At 55.1% G+C, this 22,427-nt stretch overlaps 1 protein-coding gene across 1 annotated transcript in view; it reads right to left on the bottom strand.

The window, feature by feature from the left end:
* TMEM241 (transmembrane protein 241) overlaps positions 1–22,427 on the bottom strand; it is a gene marked incomplete at its 3' end in the record, with an annotated part of 49,646 nt that overhangs the window by 12,239 nt on the left and 14,980 nt on the right. The window contains 7 exon segments of the mRNA XM_068165455.1: positions 479–524; positions 6,079–6,127; positions 7,210–7,261; positions 9,647–9,672; positions 13,620–13,697; positions 22,064–22,123; positions 22,125–22,146. Of these exon segments, the coding sequence (XP_068021556.1) occupies positions 479–524; positions 6,079–6,127; positions 7,210–7,261; positions 9,647–9,672; positions 13,620–13,697; positions 22,064–22,123; positions 22,125–22,146 (333 nt within the window).

Raw genomic sequence — 22,427 nt, 5'->3', positions numbered from 1 at the left:
CACCTCCCTGGGCAGCACATCCCAATGGCTAACAACTCTCTCTGGGAAGAACTTTCTCCTCACCTCCAGCCTAAACTTCCCCTGGCACAGCTTGAGACTGTGTCCTCTTGTTCTGGTGCTGCTTGCCTGGGAGAAGAGCCCAACCCCCACTTGGCTACAACCACCTTTCAGGTAGTTGGAGAGAGCAATGAGGTCTCCCCTGAGCCTCCTCTTCTGCAGGCTAAGCAACCCCAGCTCCCTCAGCCTCTCCTCACAGGGCTGTGCTCCAGACCCCTCCCCAGCTTTCTTGCCCTTCTCTGGACACCTCCCAGCAGCTCAACCTCTTTCCTAACCTGAGGAGCCCAGAACTGGACACAGGACCCAAGGTGTGGCCAAGGGTGGCTCAGCTCACACTGGTAACACAGAGCCCCCTACAGCCCCCTGACTGCTCCAGTGCCTCTACCCCTCTTTGCCAGCAAGCAACCTGGAGATTCCTTACCTTAAAGAGCTGGGCTTCCATAACTTGTGAAACACTTTGTAAGCCCCTGGAATGGAGAGCAGAAGTGTCACTGCCCCAGCATGCAAGCACAAGGACAAACCACAGCTCCTTTGGATATGCTACCATCAGAGGAGGAACCTCTCTGCATTACAGCTCAGAACATGGCACAAAGGACACCTCAGATGTCAGCAAAGCAAACCTATCCCTTCAAACCCATGGCTTTCAAAGTGCCACCAGGGCAGAGCACTGTCACACTCTGAGCTTCTGCCAGTCCTGCTGAAGAATCACAGAATCAATAAGGTTGGAAGAGACCTCAGAGATCATCAAGCCCAAGCTGTCACCCAACACCTCCTGAGAACTAAACCCTGGCTCCAAGTGCCACATCCAATCCTCTCTTGAACACCTCCAGGAACAGGTAGAAAAGGACCTGAAGGTGCTGCTTCACAGCTGGCTAAACATGAGCCAGGGGGTGCCCAGGTGGGCAAGAAGGCCACCAGCAGCCTGGCCTGGAGCAGCAATGGTGTGGGCAGCAGGAGCAGGGCAGGGATTGTCCTCCTGTGCTGGGCACTGGGGAGGCCACAGCTTGAGTGCTGGGGTCAGTTTTGGGTCCCTTGCTCCCAGAAGGACATTGAGAGGCTGGAGCAGGTCCAGAGAAGGGCAACCAAGGTGGGGAAGGGTCTGGAGAAGAGGGCTGGGGAGGAGCAGCTGAGGGAGCTGGGGGTGTTGAGTGTGGAGAAGAGGAGGCTGAGGGAGACCTCATTGCTCTCTGCAGCTCCCTGAGAGGAGGCTGCAGGGAGGTGGGGGTTGGGCTCTGCTCCCTCGGCTCAGGTGATGGAAGGAGAGGAAATGGCCTGGAGTTGTGCCAGGGGAGGCTTAGGTTGGAGAGGAGGCAAAATGTCTTTGCTGGAAGAGTGGTCAGGGCTTGGCAGAGGCTGCCCAGGGAGGTGGTGGAGTCCCCATCCCTGGAGGTGTTCCAGAGAGCTGTGGCCATGGCCCTTGGGGCCAGGGTTTGGTGGCCATGGTGGGGCTGGGCTGATGTTGGGCTGGAGGAGCTTTGATGTCTTTTCCAACCTGAACAGTTCCATGATTCTAAGTTACTTCCTCTCTTGGCCTTTCCTGCAGCATCCTCACTCTGTCACTTGATAGGAAATCTAATTACCCAAACTGGGGAATCTAATTACACAACCCCCCACCAGCCCTGCCTCCCACTGCTCTCCAACCCAAGAGGAATGGAAGGAAGCTTTCTTTTGAGCACAAGCATTGTGTTGGTGCTTCAAGCAGGCAGAAGAGGTCTCCTGAAGACACCCTCAGCAGCTTTCCACCCCTGGGGCCTCGCTCTGCTTTACAAATGAGCCCTCTTGACTTGGAGAAAGCAATTACAGCACTCACTGGGGGAAGCAAGGCTGGGCAGTGCAAACCCCTCAGCTGGTTGTTGTCTCTGAAGGAGCCAATGTTTACCACATCTGATTTCCTCAAGGGAGCATAAAAGGCAAATGTTATTGCTTAGTTGGATGCTACCAACATTTTCCAAAGGGATGTCTAGACACAAATCAACAGAAACACCTAACCTCTGCCCTGGAAGTGCTGTGGTATGAACACACACACACACAGAGACAAGGAGGGAAGGAATCATCTCTAATTGCAGACAAGACTTAACACATGGATGAGTCACTCACAGGGGAGGGGAGAGGAGAAGGGAGAGGAGAAGGGAGAGGAGAAGGGAGAGGAGAAGGGAGAGGAGAAGGGAGAGGAGAAGGGAGAGGAGAAGGGAGAGGAGAAGGGAGAGGAGAAGGGAGAGGAGAAGGGAGAGGAGAAGGGAGAGGAGAAGGGAGAGGAGAAGGGAGAGGAGAAGGGAGAGGAGAAGGGAGAGGAGAAGGGAGGAGAGGAGAGGAGAAGGGAGAGGAGAGGAGAAGGGAGAGGAGAGGAGAAGGGAGAGGAGAGGAATTGAATTAACCAGGTTGGAAAAGTCCTCAGAGATCATCAAGTCCAACCTCTCACCCAGCACCATCTGATTGACTAAACCATGGCACCAAGTGCCTCAGCCAGGCTCTTCCTAAACACCTCCAGGGATGAGGACTCCACCACCTCCCTGGGCAGCACATCCCAGTGGCTAACAACTCTCTCTGGGAAGAACTTTCTCCTCACCTCCAGCCTAAACCTACCCTGGCACAGCTTGAGACTGTGTCCTCTTGTTCTGGTGCTGCTTGCCTGGGAGAAGAGACCAACCCCCACCTGGCTACAACCTCCCTGCAGGGAGTTGGAGAGAGCAAGAAGGTCTCCCCTGAGCCTCCTCTTCTCCAGGCTAAGCAACCCCAGCTCCCTCAGCCTCTCCTCACAGGGCTGTGCTCCAGACCCCTCCCCAGCTTTCTTGCCCTTCTCTGGACACCTTCAAGTCTCTCAATGTCCTTCTTAAACTGAGGAGCCCAGAACTGGACACAGGACTCAAGGTGTGGCCTCAGCAGTGCTGAAGGCTACAGGACAGTTCAGAACCAAACACCAATCCCTTCTTAGCCACTCCAAAAGGACACACATCTCCTAGTTCAATGTTGCTACTCCTGTGTTATTCAGGTTTGCTGGGGCTGGCTCTTTCCAGGTTTTTGAGGATCCCAGGCTGCATCCAAAGCAGCATGGCCAGCAGGTCAAGAGAGGGGATTCTGCCCCCCTGCTCTGCCCTGCTCTGCTGAGACCTCACCTGCTGTGCTGGGGCCACTCATGGGGCCCTCAACACAAGAGAGATGTAGATCTGATGGAGAGGGTCCAGAGGAGGCTACAAAGATGATCTGAGGGTTGGAGAACCTCTGCTGTGGGGACAGGCTGGGAGAGTTGGGGCTGTGCAGCCTGGAGGAGAGAAGGCTGCAGGGAGACCTCAGAGCTGCACTTCAGTATCTGCAGGGGACCCACAGGCAGGCTGGGGAGGGACTGTTCAGAAGGGGCTGTGGGGATAGGGTGAAGGCAATGGTTTGAAGCTGAAGCAGGGCAGGGTCAGGTTGGGCAGCAGGAGGAAGTTGTGATGGTGAACTCTCACAGTGAGAGGTGAGACACTGGCACAGGCTGCCCAGGGAGGTGGCTGAGACTCCAGCCCTGCAACATTCAAGCTCAGACTTGCTGTGGCCCTGGGCAGCCTGCTCTGGCTGGAGCTGTCCCTGCTGAGTGCAGGGGGTTGGACAAGATGCCCTTGGAGGGTCCCTTCCAGCCCAGTGCAATCTCTAGGAGCCACATGTGTTGTCCAGAGCTGTCACCTGCTTTCCATCTGCTGAGGGAGAAGCAGATGGACCAGAGGGTCCTGCAGTCACACTAACACAGCAATGGGTTCAAGAAGAGTCTCCTCTGTGAGGGCTTCCCCCTCCTTCCACTGCCTGTGACATTATCTAATGTCACTTGAGACAAGTCCCTCACCTCTGTGCAGATTTGGGATGAAGCTCCTTTCACCATGTAGATCATCAGGAGGAAGTTCTGCACAGTGAGAGGTGAGACACTGGCACAGGCTGCCCAGGGAGGTGGTTGAGGCTCCATCCCTGCAGACATTCAAGCTCAGACTTGCTGTGGCCCTGGGCAGCCTGCTCTGGCTGGAGGTGTCCCTGCTGAGTGCAGGGGGGTTAGGCAAGATGCCCTTGGAGGGTCCTTCCTAACTCAATGCCATCTGTGAAGCTGTAAACTATGATTTATCCAAGTTGCTCTTTAGCCTGCAGAAGAGGGCAGGAAGCCTGAGAGGTCATGCAAGCCCTTGTGAACCTTTTTTAGGATGCATGGGGTTGCACAACCCCTCCTTAGCATTTCCACATCCTTCCTCTGGGACCACATTCCAAGGTCATTTACAATAGTTTTTGACATGTTTTAATCAAAGCAGTGTTTGCACTAAGGCTCCAGCTACAAGTCCTTGCTTGCTTGCTTGCATGTTTCTTCTCCCCTCAGAAGGAAGTGACTCCTGGGAGGCAGCCATTCCAGGCTCCCAGAAGAGCTCAGTGCTGACTGAAATTGTAGGTACATAGAGCCATGGAATGGGTTGGGTTGGAAGGGACCTCCAAAGGGCATCCAGTCCAACCCCCCCTGCACTCAGCAGGGACATCCCCAACTAGATCAGGTTGCCCAGAGCCCTGTCCAGCCTCACCTTGAATAGCTCCAGGGATGGGACCTCAACCAGGCTTCTTGCATCAGGCAGAGTGTGGCCAGCAGGAGCAGGGAAGTCCTTGTGCCCTGTGCTCAGCACTGCTGAGGCCACACCTTGAGTCCTGTGTCCAGTTCTGGGCTCCTCAGTTCAAGAAGGACATTGAGAGACTTGAAGGTGTCCAGAGAAGGGCAAGAAAGCTGGGGAGGGGTCTGGAGCACAGCCCTGTGAGGAGAGGCTGAGGGAGCTGGGGTTACTTAGCCTGGAGAAGAGGAGGCTCAGGGGAGACCTTCTTGCTCTCTCCAACTCCCTGCAGGGAGGTTGTAGCCAGGTGGGGGTTGGGCTCTTCTGCCAGGCAAGCAGCACCAGAACAAGAGGACACAGTCTCAAGCTGTGCCAGGGGAGGTTTAGGCTGGAGGTGAGGAGAAAGTTCTTCCCAGAGAGAGTTGTTAGCCATTGGGATGTGCTGCCCAGGGAGGTGGTGGAGTCCCCATGCCTGGAGGTGTTCCAGAGGGGATTGGATGTGGCACTTGGTGCCATGGTTTAGTCATGAGGTCTGTGGTGACAGCTTGGACTGGATGATCTTTGAGGCCTCTTCCAACCTTGGTGATTCTGTGAACCACCTCCCTGGGCAACCTGTTGCAGTGTTCCAGCAGCATCCTGGTGCAGAACTTGTTGCTCACATCCAATCTCAATCTGCTCTGCTCTTATTTCTAACCACTGCCCCTGGTCCTGTTCCTGCAGGCCTTTGCAAGCAGTCCCTCTGCAGCTCTTCTTGTAGCCCCTTCAGGTACTGGAAGGCTGCTGTAAGGTCTCCCCAGAGCCTTCTCTTCTGCAGGCTGAACAGCCCCAACTCTCTCAGCCTGTCCATGCAGCAGAGGTTCTGCAGCCTTCTGATCATCTTGGTGGCCTCCTCTGGACCCTCTCCATCAGGTTCATGTCCCTCTCATGCTGGGGCTCCCATGCAGTGCAGGTGAGGTCTCCCCAGTGCAGAGCAGATGGACAAGATCTCCCCTCTCCATCTCTGGCCACACTTGCTCTGATGCAGCCCAGGCTGTCACTGGCCTTCTGGGCTGCAAGTGCCCACTGCTGGCTCCTCTCCAGCTCCTCACCCACCAGCACCCCCAAGTCCTTCTCTGCAGGGCTGCTCTGGCTCTCATCATCCCCCAGCCTGGGTTGCTATTGAGGACAGCCCCAGCCTAGGTGCAGCTCCTTGCATTTTGCCTTATTGAGCCTCATGAGGTTCTCTCAAGCTCACCTCTCCAGCCTGTCCAGGTCCCTCTGGATGCCATCAACTTTGTCACCCATTGCTGGCTGAGAGCAGTATCTGCTTTGTTCAGCTTTCAATGTACAATCTGTAGCAGGACTGCACTTTACCTTTGCTAAGCTTCATTCTTTCTTACATCAAGAGCCTTAAATATCATCATAAGGCTGATTGGCTTGCCCAGCACATTTAACTCTTCCCAGTTCTATTTCCAAGGAGAAAATGACTTACCCACACAGATCAAGTGAATCAGGGCCCAGAAATAACCATTTGGATCAAACTGAAACAAAGAACATCCACATAAATAACTGCACACTCCTGTAGGCACCCCCAAGGCTGCTCCCCTGCAGTGAGCCTCCCCAAGCAAGGAGAGGCAGTGGGAGCTGTGTCACAGAGAAGGAGCAGATAGCTGCAGAAGCCTACAAGGACTAAAGCCTTTCCTGTCCTGTTTAGAGACAGGGCCTGTGCCAGTCCCCCAGGCTTTCAGCTAGTTTGGGTGAGAAGCTCTAGTTCATAGCTTCAAACAAAGGTTGGAGTTAGAAGAGACCTTAAAGCTCATCCAGCTCCAACCCCCTGCCATGGGCAGGGACACCTCCCACCAGCCCAGGCTGTAAGTTAATTTGCCCTTCCTACACACTCCTGGCCTGGGGTGCACCCACTGCCACCACAGAGTCATAGGACAGCTTGAGGAGGAAGGGACCTCAAAGTTCATCCAGTTCCAACCCCCTGCCATGGGCAGGGACACCTCCCACCAGCCCAGGCTGCTCAAGGCCTCATCCAGCCTGGCCTGGAACACCTCCAGGGAGGAGGCAGCCACAGCCTCCCTGGGCAGCCTGTGCCAGAGTCTCACCACCCTCACTGCAAAGAATTTCTTCCTCATCTCCAGTCTCAATCTCCTTCCTTCCAGCTTCAATCCATCACCCTACATCCTGGCACTCCCAGCCCTTGTCAAACCTCCCTCCCCAGCTCTCCTGCAGCCCCTTCAGGTACTGGAAGGCTGCTCTGAGGTCTCCCTGCAGCCTTCTCTTCTCCAGGCTGAACAGCCCCAACTCTCCCAGCCTGTCCCCACAGGAGAGGTTCTCCAGCCCCTTGTTCATCCCCAGGTAACCTGCTCTAAGCCCTGTCAGAAGTTAAACTGTGGTTCCCTCAGCCACCCCCTTCACCAAGCAGCTCTGTGTCTGCCCTGCTCAGAGGTTTCACCACCCTGCACACACAGTGCGCAGCATGACCCCAACACAGGCCACATGTACAGCACCTTGGCAGGAAGCCTGCCCTGACTTACAGGTGAAAGCTGCACCCCTCACATGCTCAGAGGCTGTCACACACCAAGCTCTGAGCAGAGCTGCTTGGCAGAGAGCTCACCTGTGTGTCACAGCAGGGAAGGCACACCGCTGCTGCCAGCAGGAGCAGCACGCTGCGGAGAAGAGAGAGACAAACAAGCCGGTCACTGCCTTTGTCCCCTCAGCACAGCACAGCCAATTCCACTCAAGTTTCCCCCTGCCACTTCCCCTCTTTCACTCTCATTCCCTGTTTCCCAGGTAATCTCTGCCACCAGAACTGAGTGCCCTGTCATGCACTGCTCACAGCTCGTGCACAGCGAGGCTGCATGTGAGGGGAGGCAGCACAGAACACCCCAGCAGGCAGCACCAGCAGGGCCTTGGTAAGGAATATTGTTCTTCACTTGCCATCTGACCTCTGAAGGCTGCTTCAGAAAGCCAAAAACCAACCCATTTCTGGCTGTGAATTCACAGGATCACAGCCCACAGGATGTCAGGGGTTGGAAGGGACCTCTGGAGATCATCCAGTCCAACCCCCCTGCCAGAGCAGGAGCAGAGAACCCAGCACAGGTCACACAGGAACACATCCAGACAGGGCTGGGAAGGCTCCAGAGAAGGAGACTCCACAACCTCTCTGGGCAGCCTGCTCCAGGCCTCTGGGACCCTCACAGTCAAGAAGTTCCTCCTCATGCTGAGGTGGAACCTCCTGTGCTGCAGCTTACATCCATTGCTCCTTGTTCTATCCCAGGGAGCAACTGAGCAGAGCCTGTCCCTGTCCCCTCCCTCCTGACCCCCCAGCCCTCAGATATTGATAAACATTGATTAAATCCCTTCTCAGTCTTCTTTTCTGCTACCTGAAAGCTCCTTCCTAAGGTGAATTGCTTACTGCACCCCTGCCAGCAGAGGTGACTCCACCATGAGCTCTGCTGTGACTCCAGAGCACAGGACGGTGCTGCACTAGGAACAGCCTCAGGCCAGCACCAGGCCTTAAGTCCAGTGGCTTGGACTGAATAAATCCTTCACCTGTGGCTGAGGCTGCACTGAACACACTGCAGGCTAACAAACATTTGCTTTTGCAGTTCATTTTCCTGCTCTCTAGGGAGGAAAAGAAAAGACAGAACACAAAGATGCTCAAACAGCCTGGCTAAGGATCCAGCGTGACAACAAGGCCACAGCAAGGCAGAGAGTGGAAACCACAGGGAGAAAGGAGGAGGAGGAGGATGCCTCTAAGTACTCTAAATAATAACCAAACATTATCCACTCTAAGTACAGCTAAAAGAATACAGGATGTGGAGGACAGCAAATTCCTCAAGGAGGGGAAGAATGAAACTCTGCATACAGGACTGACTGCCTTCTGCTTGTCCCTTGCTATCTCCTTTGGGAAGCCCAACCAACCAGGGCCAAGGGGGGGTGGTAGGTTGTGGAGCTCAGCATGAATGACCCCAGCAGAAGTGGATCCCACAAACCTTCTCTTTCTTAGGAAAGGCAGGTTGAGCTTCATGGAATCCTGGAATGAGGAGGGTTGGAATGGACCTTAAACATCATCTAACCCCCTGCCATGGGCAGGGACACCTCCCACCAGCACAGCTTGCTCAAGGCCTCATCCAGCCTGGCCTTGGACACCTCCAGGGAGGAGGCAGCCACAGCCTCCCTGGGCAGCCTGTGCCAGAGTCTCCCCACCCTCACTGCAAAGAATTTCTTCCTCATCTCCAGTCTCAATCTCCCTTCCTCCAGCTTCAATCCATCACCCTACATCCTGGCACTCCCAGCCCTTGTCACAAGTCCCTCCCCAGCTCTCCTGGAGCCCCTTCAGGTCCTGGAAGGCTGCTCTGAGGTCTCCCCAGAGCCTTCTCTTCTCCAGGCTGAACAGCCCCAACTCTCCCAGCCTGCCTGAGTGTTCAATATTCCTCCTGTGCAGAAAAGAGGAATTAACCACTTCACCTCATCCCAAACAGATGTATTTTTGTCCCTTCACTCTTTGCCTGCCTCCTCTCCCTCCAGAACTGGGAGCCTCCCTGGGCAACCTGTGCCAGTGTCTCACCACCCTCACTGGAAGGAATTTCTTCCTAATCTCCAGCCTCAATCTCCCCTCCTCAAGCTTCAATCCACTGCCCCTCATCCTGCCACTTCTCCCACATGAATTCCCTTACTGCTGAAGGTTTACCCACTGGAACTTCAACCCTGATGGCTATCTCCTTTCCAAAACAACCCTCACAGCTCTGCTTTGTTCTTCAGAGAGATTGCCCTGCTGGCTTTTTTTGATTGATTTTGGGGGGGAAGGGTTTGATTATTTATTGAATAAGGAGAAAACTATGAATCCATTCAAGTCAGTGTTAATGCCAAGGAAAGGAAATGCAACTTAAAGCCATGGAATTGCTGCTGTGCTGCAACCTCAGCTCACTGCCCAGGGGAATGTGCCTCTCATTCTGCATTGTTTTTTGCTGTGCCACTCTCCGAAGCAACCAAGAGGCTGGAGCCAAAACAAGCCTGAGGCTGAGTGTGAAGCAGTTTGAAGGGCTTACCTACAGACTTTCAGGTGAGAGGTCTGCTGCTGAAAAAGAAGCAGGAGACAAAAAGGAAATCATCAACATTTGAACATAAAGATACTTAAACATAAGCTAAACCTAAGCCCAGTGCTCTTACTTAAACATAAGCTAAACCTAAGCCCAGTGCTCTTACTTAAACCTAAGCTAAACCTAAGCCCAGTGCTCTTACCTAAACCTAAGCTAAACCTAAGCCCAGTGCTCTTACTTAAACCTAAGCTAAACCTAAGCCCAGTGCTTATTTAAACCTAAGCTAAACCTAAGCCCAGTGCTCTTACTTAAACCTAAGATAAACCTAAGCCCAGTGCTCTTACTTAAACCTAAGCTAAACCTGAGCCCAGTGCTCTTACTTAAACCTAAGCTAAACCTAAGCCCAGAGCTCTTACTTAAACCTAAGCTAAACCTAAGCCCAGTGCTCTTACTTAAACCTAAGCTAAACCTAAGCCCAGAGCTCTAATTTAAACCTAAGCTAAACCTGAGCCCAGTGCTCTTACTTAAACCTAAGCTAAACCTAAGCCCAGTGCTCTTACTTAAAGCTAAGCTAAACCTAAGCCCAGAGCTCTAATTTAAACCTAAGCTAAACCTAAGCCCAGTGCTCTTACTTAAACCTAAGCTAAACCTGAGCCCAGAGCTCTTACTTAAACCTAAGCTAAACCTCAGCCCAGTGCTGAGAACAGGGAAGTGCCTGCAGCTGCCCTTGCTGCATTCATAATCCACTGAGCAGCACTCACTCAGCTGCTGGAGCCCTGCTTAGCAAATCTCATCTGAATGAATGAACCAGGACTAAAAATTAACCTCCTGCAATCTGCTTGGAAGGTTCAGGCTTCTTACCAACAGGTAATCCTAAACCCAGACACTCACAGGTGGCACTGCACTGGAAGGGACCCTCCAAGGGCATCTTGTCCAACCCCCTGCACTCAGCAGGCTGCCCAGGGCCACAGCAAGTCTGAGCTTGAATGTCTCCAGGGATGGAGCCTCAGCCACCTCCCTGGGCAGCCTGTGCCAGTGTCTCACCTCTCACTGTGCAGAACTTCCTCCTGGTGTCCAACCTAACTCTGCCCTGCTCCAGTTTCAAACCATTGCCCTCATCCTCTCCCCACAGCCCCTTCTGAACAGTCCCTCCCCAGCCTGCCTGCAGCTCCCCTGCAGGTATTGAAATGCAGCTCTAAGGTCTCCCTGCAGCCTTCTCTTCTCCAGGCTGCACAGCCCCAACTCTCCCAGCCTGTCCCCACAGCAGAGATTCTGCAGCCTTTGTAGCCTCCTCTGGACCCTCTCTATCAGGTCCATGTGTCTCATGCTTTGGGGTGCTATAGCTGGACACAGCCCTGCAGGTGAGGTCTCCCCAGAGCAGAGCAGAGGGGCAGGATCCTCTCTCTCCAGCTCTGGGCACACTGGTTTGGCTGCAGCCCAGGCTGCCCTTGGCCTTCTGTGCTGCCAGTGCCCATTGCTGGCTCCTCTCCAGCTCCTCACCCACCAGCACCCCCAACTCCTCTGCAGGGCTGCTCTCAATCTCATCATCCCCCAGCCTGGATTGATATCAAGGACAGACACAACCTTTACAGCTGCTCCTCAGACTTGAACTGTATCAAAACTACCAATTGTATGTACCCAAATGCTGGGTACTCTGAATTATTTAGGTACTACCCCAGCCAAATCAGCCTTGGCCCAAACTCATTTGAGTTTCCCAATCCTTTGGTCCAAAATCTTTCACAGAATCATACAATCACAGATTGGTTTGGGTTGGAGGGGACTTTTGAAGGCCATTTAGTCCAAGCCACCTGCAGTCAGCAGCTAGAGCAGGCTGCTCAGAGCCCCAAGCAACCTGACCTGGAGTGGTTGCAGGGATGGAGCTTCTCCCACCTCTCTGGGCAAGCTGGGACAGGCTCTCCCCATCCTCAGTGTAAAACATGGCTTCCTTCTATCTACCCTGAATGTCTCTCTTTTAGTTCAGACCATCACCCTTTGCCCTGTCACAACAGACCCTGCTCAAACTCTGTCCTCAGCTTTCACAGAATCAATAAGGTTGGAAAAGACCTCAGAGATCCTCAAGTCCAAGCTGTCACCCAACACCTCCTGACAGCTAAACCATGGCTCCAAGTGCCACATCCAATCCCCTCTCGAACACCTCCAGGGATGGGGACTCCACCACCTCCCTGGGCAGCACATCCCAATGGCTAACAACTCTCTCTGGGAAGAACTTTCTCCTCACCTCCAGCCTAAACCTCCCCTGGTGCAGCCTGAGACTATGTCCTCTTGTTCTGGTGCTGTTTGCCTGGGAGAAGAGCCCAACCCCCACCTGGCTCCAACCTCCCTTCAGGTAGTTGTAGAGAGCAATGAGGTCTCCCCTGAGCCTCCTCTTCTCCAGGCTAAACAATCCTCTTTAATTCCCTTCAAGTACTTTTCCCTTTAAGTACTGAAACTCCAGGACTCCCTGGAGCCTTCTCTTCTCCAGAAGCCTCCCAGCAAGACTTGTGTTTGCATGATCCTTGTCCACAGTGCTTTTGTTTTCCAGGGAGGAGACATAAACATGTGAGCTGAATGGAAACTATGAAAGCCTGTGACAGGGGCAGGAATCAGAGGACAATGCCTGGGGGCCACGCCATGGTACACACTGCAATGTCCTTTAACCATAACCTCCTCACTCTGCTGGGAGCAGCAGACTTGGGGCTGTTTATTTGTCTTCTGTACACACAAGAGATGAAAGGAATGAAAGATTCCTTCCACAGCAAGCCACTGCTGGGGCTCTGCTGGAATGACTTTGTGACGAATGACTTCCCAATGCTGCCCCACAGCAGCAACCTGGGCAGTCAGAAAAGCATGGGCACAGTGGTGCTGGGATGCTGGGGTTCCTCCCCTCCCCTCCCCTCCCCTCCCCTCCCCTCCCCTCTCCTCTCCTCTCCTCTCCTCTCCTCTCCTCTCCTCTCCTCTCTGAACCTCTCTGAACCTCTCTGAACCTCTCCTCTCTGAACCTCTCCTCTCTGAACCTCTCTGAACCTCTCCTCTCTGAACCTCTCCTCTCTGAACCTCTCCTCTCCTCTCCTCTCCTCTCCTATCCTCTCCTCTCCTCTCCTCAGAAGAAGGATTCCCAGGGCAGCTGGGGAGAAACAATCCCAGCTCTTCCCACAGGGAGAGGCATTTACTCTCCTGACTGTAACAGGTCTTGGGGCAGGTCTGTACACAGGTCTGTAGAATAGGTTGGGTTGGAAGGGACCTTAAAGCTCATCCAGTTCCAACCCCCTGCCAGGGGCAGGGACACCTCCCACCAGCCCAGCTTGCTCAAGGCCTCATCCAGCCTGGCCTTGAACACCTCCAGGGAGGAGGCAGCCACAGCCTCCCTGGGCAACCTGTGCCAGTGTCTCACCACCCTCACTGTATAGAGTGCTGGGGTCAGTTTTGGGTCTCTCACTCCCAGAAGGACATTGAGAGGCTGGAGCAGGTCCAGAGAAGGGCAACCAAGGTGGGGAAGGGTGTGGAGAAGAGGGCTGGGGAGGAGCAGCTGAGGGAGCTGGGGGTGTTGAGTGTGGAGAAGAGGAGGCTGAGGGAGACCTCATTGCTCTCTGCAGCTCCCTGAGAGGAGGCTGCAGGGAGGTGGGGGTTGGGCTCTGCTCCCTAGGCTCAGGTGATAGAAGGAGAGGAAATGGCCTGGAGTTGTGCCAGGGGAGGCTTAGGTTGGAGAGGAGGCAAAATGTCTTTGCTGGAAGAGTGGTCAGGGCTTGGCAGAGGCTGCCCAGGGAGGTGGTGGAGTCCCCATCCCTGGAGGTGTTCCAGAGAGCTGTGGCCATGGCACCTGGGGCCAGGGTTTGGTGGCCATGGTGGGGCTGGGTGGATGTTGGACTGGGTGGTCTCAGAGGGCTTTCCCAACCCAAACAATTGTGTGATTGTATGAAAAGAAGCCAGGTGTCTGTCAGATCCCAGGAGGCCCCTTGAATGCATCCCCTAAGGGCTCAGTTACCTCTTTCTGCAGCAGCCTCTGGAGGCTGCAGGTTAGAGCTTCCGCTGCGCCGTGCAGGGTGAGGAACACCGGGATGGGCTGCATGGGGAGAGAGCAAAAACACCCACATCAACCCACAGCACTCACACACATGGGGCAAGGGACACTCCTCTTGGGACTGCTGTTCACATGCTTGTGGTTGGGGGTTTTACTGGGGGGGGGGGGGTTCTTATAAAGCTGCAAAGCCAGGCCACAACTGAAAGGGACTTAGATCCACTCCAGTCATAGTATCATAGTATCACAGTATCAGTGAGGGTTGGAAGGGACCACAAGGATCAGCCAGTTCCAACCCCCCTGCCATGGGCAGGGACACCCCACACTAGATCAGCCTGGCCACAGCCTCATCCAGCCTGGGCTTAAACACCTCCAGGGACAGGGCCCCAACCACCTCCCTGCACAACCCATTCCAGGGCTTCACCACTCTCCTGGGGAAGAACTTCCTCCTCCCCTCCAGCCTCAATCTCCCCACCTCCAGCTTCATTCCATTCCCCCTAGTCCTATCACTGCCTGAGATCCTGAGAAGTCCTGAGAAATCAGCAGCTCATGGTGCAGGGACCCTGCTTACTTAGAATAAACCAAACCAGGTTGGAAGAGACCTTCAAGAACATCGAGTCCAACCCATCAACCAATCCAACACCACCTAAACAACTAACCCATGGCACCAAGCACCCCATCAAGTCTCCTCCTGAACACCTCCAGGGATGGGGACTCCACCACCTCCTTGGACAGCACATCCCAATGGGCAATCACTCTCTCTGTGTAGAACTTCTTCCTAATATCCAACCTGAACCTCCCCTGGCACAGCTTGAGACTGTGTCCTCTTGTTCTGCTGCTGGGTGCCTGGCAGAAGAGACCAACCCCCACCTGGCTACAACCTCCCTTCAGGGAGTTGGAGAGAGCAAGAAGGTCTCCCCTGAGCCTCCTCTTCTCCAGGCTAAGCAACCCCAGCTCCCTCAGCCTCTCTTCACAGGGCTGTGCTCCAGACCCCTCCCCAGCTTTCTTGCCCTTCTCTGGACTCCTTCCAGCAGCTCAACCTCCTTCCTAAACTGAGGAACCCAGAACTGGACACAGTACTCGAGGTGCAGCCTAACCAGTGCAGTGTACAGGGGCACAAGGACTTCCCTGCTCCTGCTGGCCACACTCTTCCTGATGCAGGCCAGGATGCCCTTGGCCCTCCTGGCTGCCTGGGCACACTGCTTGCTGCTTCCCCCACTCCCAAGTCCCCAATCAGTTTGGACACAGCTGCCTCAGTGAGCTGAGCTCCAGGTTTCTGCTTCTAGGGTTGCCTCACTGCAGCCTCCAGAGCCAACAGCTCTCCTTAAGTGTTCCCATCTACGGGTACAAACAAACCACAGCGTGCCTCCTAGCAACAGAACCCTGGGCAGGATGAGCTGAGGTGATTGCTATCAGGCACTGCTAGGAAGAGCTGCCTGAAATTAGGGGAGCAGTGTGATAGCTCCTACAGGAGTGATGTTGAAATCACACCCACTGAGGTATCTGGACCCCATCCCAACATGAAATCATCCAGAACCAAACCCCAGTGCTAACAGCAAAGAATCAAACACCCACTGCCCCCAGGCAAGCCCAGCCAGGGTTAGTGGTGGATAAACACTTCCTCCTGATCAGATCCCTGGTCCCTCAGACAGCTGAAACAGCAGCAGTTCTCTGCTCTGATTAAGATAATCGACAGACTTGAGGCTAAAGGCAGTTGTAGGAAGCAGCATTTCCCCTCCTGTGGGCAGTCCTTGAGCCACACAGGCAGGGAATGAGTTAAATGCCTCAGTGATCAGCAGCACCTCTCTCTTCAGTGGAACTTTGCCTGCAGGTCTCTGGCTTCCCTGGGCTTTTCCTGGTGGATAACCATCACTAATTAAACATCTCAGTGACAGCTTGGGTGGATCCATAAAGACAAGTTGCACCAAGGGAACTTTTAACACCTCTAAATTAGCCAGCAAAGGGGGGGGAAAAAGTCACACAAACACCAGGGGCATGGATTTGGCAGCCTCAGCTTCACTGGCTCTTGCAGGGGGGGTTCCATGGATGGAGCATTCAGTGGGTACAAAACTGGCTTGAGGGCTGCACCCAAAGGGTGGCTGGCAATGGTCCATGGCCAAGGGGAGGCCAGGGACAAGCAGAGTCCCTCAGGGATCAGCCCTGGCACCAGGCTTGTTCAACATCCCTGTGGGTGCCGTGGACAGTGGCACTGAGTGCACCCTCAGCAGGTTTGCTGCTGACACCAAGCTGTGTGGTGCAGCAGACAGCTGGAGGGAAGGGATCCATCCAGAGGGACCTGGACAGGCTGCAGAGGTGGGCACAAGCCAACCTCAGGAGGTTCAACAAGACCAAGGGCAGGGTCCTGCAGCTGGGTCAGGGCAATCCCAGGCACAAATCCAGTCTAGGCAGGGACTGGCTTGAGAGCAGCCTTGGAGACCTTGGGGGTGCTGAGGGAAGAGAAGCTCAGCAGGAGCCAGCAGGGAGCACTTGCAGCCCAGAGAGCCAAGCAGAGCCTGGGCTGCAGCAAGAGAAGTGTGGCCAGCAGGGCCAGGGAGGGGACTCTGCCCCTCTGCTCCACTACTGAGACCACAGCTGCAGCTCTGGGGCCAGTTCTGGAGCCTCTGTGCCAGGAAGGATCTGGAGGTGCTGGAAGGTGTCCAGAGAAGGGCCAGGAGGAGGAGCAGAGGGCTGGAGCTGCTCTGCTCTGGAGACAGCCTGAGAGAGTTGGGGTTGTGCAGGCTGGAGAGGAGAAGGCTCCCAGGAGACCTCATTGTGGCCTTCCAGGATCTGCAGGGGGCTCCAAGAAAGCTGGGGAGGGACTTCTGAGGCTGTCAGGGAGTGATAGGACTGGGGGGATGGAGCAAAACTAGAAGTGGGGAGATTGAGATTGGATGTGAGGAAGAAGTTGTTGCCCATGAGGGTGGTGAGAGCCTGGCACAGGCTGCCCAGGGAGGTGGTGGAAGCCTCCTGCCTGGAGGTGTTTGCAGCCAGGCTGGATGTGGCTGTGAGCAACCTGCTGTGGTGTGAGGTGTCCCTGCCCATGGCAGGGGGTTGGGGCTGGCTGAGCCTTGAGCTCCCTTCCAGCTCTGACAGCTCTGTGACTCTGTGACTCTGCAAACCAATCTCAACCCTGCTGCTGGACACCTGAGCACAGAAGCATTTACCAGGAGCATCCTGAGCCTGACACAATAACAGGAAGCAGAAGCACTGCTCATGAACAAGGGAAGCTGACAGCACAATTTGCATTCTTCCTTGTGCTAAGCCAATTTATTGGGCTTTGCTTTCCTCCCCCCTGCTTTTGGCTCTTCCCAGTGCATTTTGGAGCCAACCATGGCTCCAGTTTGCCTAGCCCAGCTAACCTTCCCCACATGTCTGTTGTCTTTGATGTGAGTAATTCTTAGATTTGTGAGTGGGCTTAATGCTTAGGAAGAGAAAGGTTTACTGCTTGGGCAGGCAGGATGAATAGATTCTGGACAAACCTCCCCTTGCAGCTCTGCATACTTTTGTTAATGCATCACAGTCCAGAGCTGAGCACCCTGCTCCAGCTCCAGCCTCAGCCCTCCTCCAGCTCCAGCCTCAGCCCTGCTCCAGCTCCAGCCTCAGCCCTCCTCCAGCTCCAGCCTCAGCCCTCTTCCAGTTCCAGCCCCAGCTCTCCTCCAGCCTCAGGCCCAGCTCTCCCCCAGCCTCAGCCCTCTTCCAGTTCCAGCCCCAGCTCTCCTCTAGCCTCAGCCCCAGCTCTCCTCCAGCTCCACTCTCCCTTCTCCAGCTCCAGCCCCAGCTCTCCTCCAGTTCCACTCTCCCTCCTCCAGCTCCAGCCCCAGCTCTCTTCCAGCCCCAGCTCTCCCCCAGTTCCACTCTCCCTCCTCCAGCTCCAGCCCCAGCTCTCCTCCAGCCCCAACTCTCCTCCAGCCCCAGATCTCCTCCAGCCCCAACTCTCCTCCAGCCCCAGCTCTCCTCCAGCCCCAACTCTCCTCCAGCCCCAGCTTTCCTCCAGCCCCAGCTCTCCCCCAGTTCCACTCTCCCTCCTCCAGCCCCAGCTCTCCTCCAGCCCCAGCTCTCCTCCAGTTCCACTCTCCCTCCTCCAGCCCCAACTCTCCTCCAGCCCCAGCTTTCCTCCAGCCCCAGCTCTCCCCCAGTTCCACTCTCCCTCCTCCAGCCCCAGCTCTCCTCCAGCCCCAGCCCTCAAGTCCTGGCCAGGGGCACTGCCAGCACCCCAAGGGAGAGGCCTCAGCAGAGATGGAGACTGCAGCCCTGCCAATACTGAGGAGTGCTTGAATGTGGCTCTCCCCAGCTCTGGTCACAGAAGTGCAGAGAATTGCTGCTTCAGGAACAAACTCAGTGAATTCCAGCACACTGCTGAGGTCACCTAACTCAGCTGTGAGTTGGGAGAGTTCATTTGCCTTCAGAGATTCATAGAATGGGCTGGGTTGGAAGGGACCACAAGGATCATCCATAGAATCATAGAATCAACAAGGTTGGAAAAGACCTCAGAGGTCATCAAGTCCAACTTGTCACCCAACACCTCCTGACTAGTATCATAGTATCAGCCAGGGTTGGAAGGGACCACAAGGATCATCCAGTTCCAACCCGCTGCCATGGGCAGGGACACCTCCCACCAGCCCAGCTTGCTCAAGGCTCTAGGCATCCTGGCCCTGAACACCTCCAGGGAGGGGACATCCACAGCCTCCCTGGGCAGCCTGTGCCAGTCTCTCACTGTCAATAATTTCCTCCTCATTTCCAGTCTCAATCTCCTCTCTCCCAGCTCAAAGCCATTGTCTTTCATCCTATCACTCCCAGCCCTTGTCAAGGGTCCCTCCCCAGCTCTCCTGGAGCCCTTCAGGTACTGGAAGGCTGCTCTGAGGTCTCCCTGGAGCCTCCTCCAGGCTGAACAGCCCCAACTCTCCCAGCCTGCCCCCACAGGGGAGGTTCTCCAGCCTGAGCATCTTCATGGCCTCCTCTGGAGCCTCTCCAGCAGCTCCAGGTCCTTCTTGTGCTGGGGGCCCCAGAGCTGGAGGCAGTGCTGCAGGTGGGGGCTGAGCAGAGCAGAGCAGGGCAGAGCAGAGGGGCAGAATCCCCTCCCTGTGCTGCTGCCCTCAGTGCTTTGGATCCAACCACCAAATTGTTGCACACAAAGTTACTGTAAGTAAAACCTCTTCCTAGGATGCAATTTAGCCCCAGCCTTAAGGCATTCCATAGTAACTCTGGCTCAGCACTGCTTGGCCTTTTGTCTGTCCTCTTCAAATGGCCACAGAGTTAGGGCTCTAAAACCCTGACTTGAATACAACAAAAAGTGGTTTGGAAATGGGAGATGCTGCTGAGGAAAGTTTGGGACACAAATCAAAGCCCTTCACAGCCCCTCTGCCACTCTCCCCCTCTGGAGTGATCAGAGCAGGGGCAGGAGGGGAAGAAAGGGAACTGAGGGGGTGAGGAGGAAGCAAGAAAGACATAGCAGAGAGGATGTGATTCACAACTCCTCCACCTCCCAGGTGAGCAGACAGAGAAGATGCTCCTGCCAAGGCTTGGTGCCTGTTTCCAGGCAGGGCTCTTTGCTCACTTCACCCCAGGGAAGCCCAGTGGAACTTGCTGTGACAAGGAAACAGGAGGAAGTGAGTGCAATCACCCCGAGACAGAGCTAACCTGCAGGCATGGGCCTGTGCTCTCCACAGCTCACAGGAGGAGGCCCCAGCCTTGTTTGTGAGCAGTGAGACTTCCTGTCCTTTCCTGCCCTGCTCTACACTGGGATGCTCAAGGGACTGCTACAAGCAGAATCTTGTCCAAAATTCCCTTTTGATCCTTCCTGGGGTGCAAGAGCTGGCAGGAGTGAGCTGGCTCTGGGACCAGCTTGGGATGCACTGAGAGAAGGCAGAAGGGAAGCAGTGCAGAGAAGGGCAACAAAGTTGGTGAGGGGCTTGGAGCACAGCCCTGTGAGGAGAGGCTGAGGGAGCTGGGGTTGCTTAGCCTGGAGAGGAGGAGGCTCAGGGGAGACCTTCTTGCTCTCTCCAGCTCCCTGAAGGGAGGCTGTAGCCAGGTGGGGGTTGGGCTCTTCTCCCAGGCACCCAGCACCAGAACAAGAGGACACAGTCTCAAGCTGTGCCAGGGGAGGTTTAGGCTGTAGGTGAGGAGGAAGTTCTACACAGTGAGAGAGATTGGCCATTGGGATGTGCTGCCCAGGGAGGTGGTGGAGTCCCCATGACTGGAGGTGTTCAGGAGGAGACTTGATGGGGTGCTTGGTGCCATGGTTTAGTTGATGAGGTGGTGTTGGATGATAGGTTGGACACAATGATCTTGAAGGTCTCTTCCAACCTGGTCTATTCTACTCTATTCAGTGCAGGATCTGGCCCTGCAGCCTGCAGTGAAACACTGCTGGATTGTAGAGACCCCTGTCACTGCCTTTCTGTTCAGGAAAGATGATATAGTACCATAGTATCAGTGAGGGTTGGAAGGGACCACAAGGATCAGCCAGTTCCAACCCCCCTGCCATGGGCAGGGACACCCCACACTACATCAGGCTGCCCAGAGCCTCATCCAGCCTGGCCTTAAACACCTCCAGGGACAGGGCCCCAACCACCTCCCTGGACAACCCATTCCAGGGCTTCACCACTCTCATGGGGAAGAACTTCCTCCTCCCCTCCAGCCTCAATCTCCCCACCTCCAGCTTCATTCCATTCCCCCTAGTCCTAGCACTGCCTGAGATCCTGAGCAGTCCCTCCCCAGCCTTCCTGGAGCCCTCTGCAGATCCTGGAAGGCCACAATGAGGTCACCTGGGAGCCTTCTCTTCTCCAGCCTGAACAGCCCCAACTCCTTCAGTCTGTCCTCACAGGAGAGGTGCTCCAGCCCTCTGCTCATCCTCCTGGCCCTGCTCTGGACACCTTCCAGCGCCTCCAGATCCCTCTTGTCATAGGGGCTCCAGAACTGGAGGCAGGACTCCAGGTGGGGTCTCCCCAGAGCTGAGCAGAGGGGGAGAATCACCTCCCTTGCCCTGCTGGCCACACTTCTCCTGCTGCAGCCCAGGCTCTGGTTGGCTTTCTGGGCTGCAAGTGCACACTGAGAGCTCCTGGTGAGCTTCTCCTCCCCCAGCACCCCCAAGGCTCTCTCCTCAGGGCTGCTTTCCAGCCAGTCCCTGCCCAGCCTGCATTTGTGCCTGGGATTGCCTCCACCCAGATGCAGGACCCTGCCCTTGCTCTTGTTGAACTTCACTTAGGTGAAAAGCATTCAGCTTGAATGAAAGCAGGCTTGAAAGCCTCTGAACATGTGGTAATCACTGTGCCTCAAAAGGCTCTGAAACTGCTCACTCTAACCCTGCCCCAGCATCTTGTCCCCAACTTCCAATTCACCTTTTCAAATCCTGTAAAGCACCAAAAGGTTCTCCCAGAAACTGTCTTCACCTTTTCCCCTGGAAGGATCTCCCACAGATCCTGCAGCCCCAGGCAAAGTTACTTTGCAAAGTTACAGCCAGCAGCTTCTCAGAGTCACAGAGTGTGAGGGGCTGGGAGGGACCTCCAGAGCTCACTCAGTCCAAGCCCCTGCCAGAGCAGCACCACCCAGGGCAGCTCACACAGGAACACAGCCAGGTGGGGGTTGAATACCTCCAGAGAGGGAGACTCCACAACCCCCCTGGGCAGCCTGCTCCAGGGCTCTGGCACCTCACAGGGGAAAAATCCTTCCTCCTGTTTCCATGGCACTTCCTCTGCCTCAGCTTCCACCACTGCCCCTTGTGCTGGCATTGGGCATCCCCCAGCAGAGCCTGGCTCCAGCCTCTGGGCATCACCCTGCACAGCTTTAGCAACAGCAAGGAGCTCACCCTCAGGCTCCTCCTCTCCAAGCTCCAGAGCCCTCAGCTCCCTCAGGCTCTCCTCATGAGGAAGATGTTCCTCTACCTTCAGCAGCTCTGTGGCTCTGTGCTGGACTCTCTCAAGCAGCTCCCTGAGGTCCTTCTTGAGCAAGGGACCCAGAACTGGACACAAGATTGCAGCTGTGGCCTCAGCAGGGCAGGGTAGAGGGGCAGGAGAACCTCTCTGACCTGCTGCCCACAGCCCTTCTAATCCAGCCCAGGATGCCCTTGGCCTTCTTGGCCACCAGAGCACACTGCTGGCTCATGGTCATCCTCCCATCCACCAGGACTCCCAGGTCCTTTTCCCTTTCACTGCTCTCCACAGGTCAGCCCCAACCTATCCTGCTCGCTGGGGTTGTTCCTTCCCAGGTGCAAGACTCTTCCCTCACTGGAAAGAATTTCTTCCTCATCTCCAGTCTCCATCTCCCCTCCTCCCAGCTCAAAGCCAGTGCTTCTCATCCTGTCACTCTAAGTGCCTGTGAAAAGTCCCCTCCCCAGCTTTCCTGTAGACCCCTCCAGGGTCTAACTCCCCTAAAGCAGAAGGAATAGAGATCTAACTTGTACTTGTGTGTTTTCTTACCAATCTAGACAGTGCCCTAGAGCCAGCATAGATAACACCAACAAAGAGCACTGAAGCAGGAAAGCCAGGAGAGGATTTCAGACCTGTGAAAACAATTAAAATCCCATTACTTCACCACATTCTGATCACACCCAGGCAGCAGCAAGCTGCTGGCAAGGAGTAGAACAATAAAGACAGATGTACAGAGATGCCAGAAGTGTGCACATTCATAGCACCATGGAAAGCTTTGGGTTGGAAGGGATCTTCAAGACCATCCAGTTCCAACCCCCTGCCATGGAATGATCCCAGCAGAAGTGGATCCCACAAACCTTCTCCTTCTTAGGAAAGGCAGGTTGAGCTTCATGGAATCCTGGAATGGGGAGGG

This window comes from Melanerpes formicivorus, unplaced genomic scaffold, assembly GCF_026170545.1.
Source record: "Melanerpes formicivorus ecotype bairdi unplaced genomic scaffold, bMelFor1.0.p_v2 SCAF_89, whole genome shotgun sequence".
Taxonomy (NCBI): domain Eukaryota; kingdom Metazoa; phylum Chordata; class Aves; order Piciformes; family Picidae; genus Melanerpes; species Melanerpes formicivorus.
Note: the sequence above shows the minus strand (reverse complement) of the source record. Positions and strands in the feature narration are given on the sequence as shown.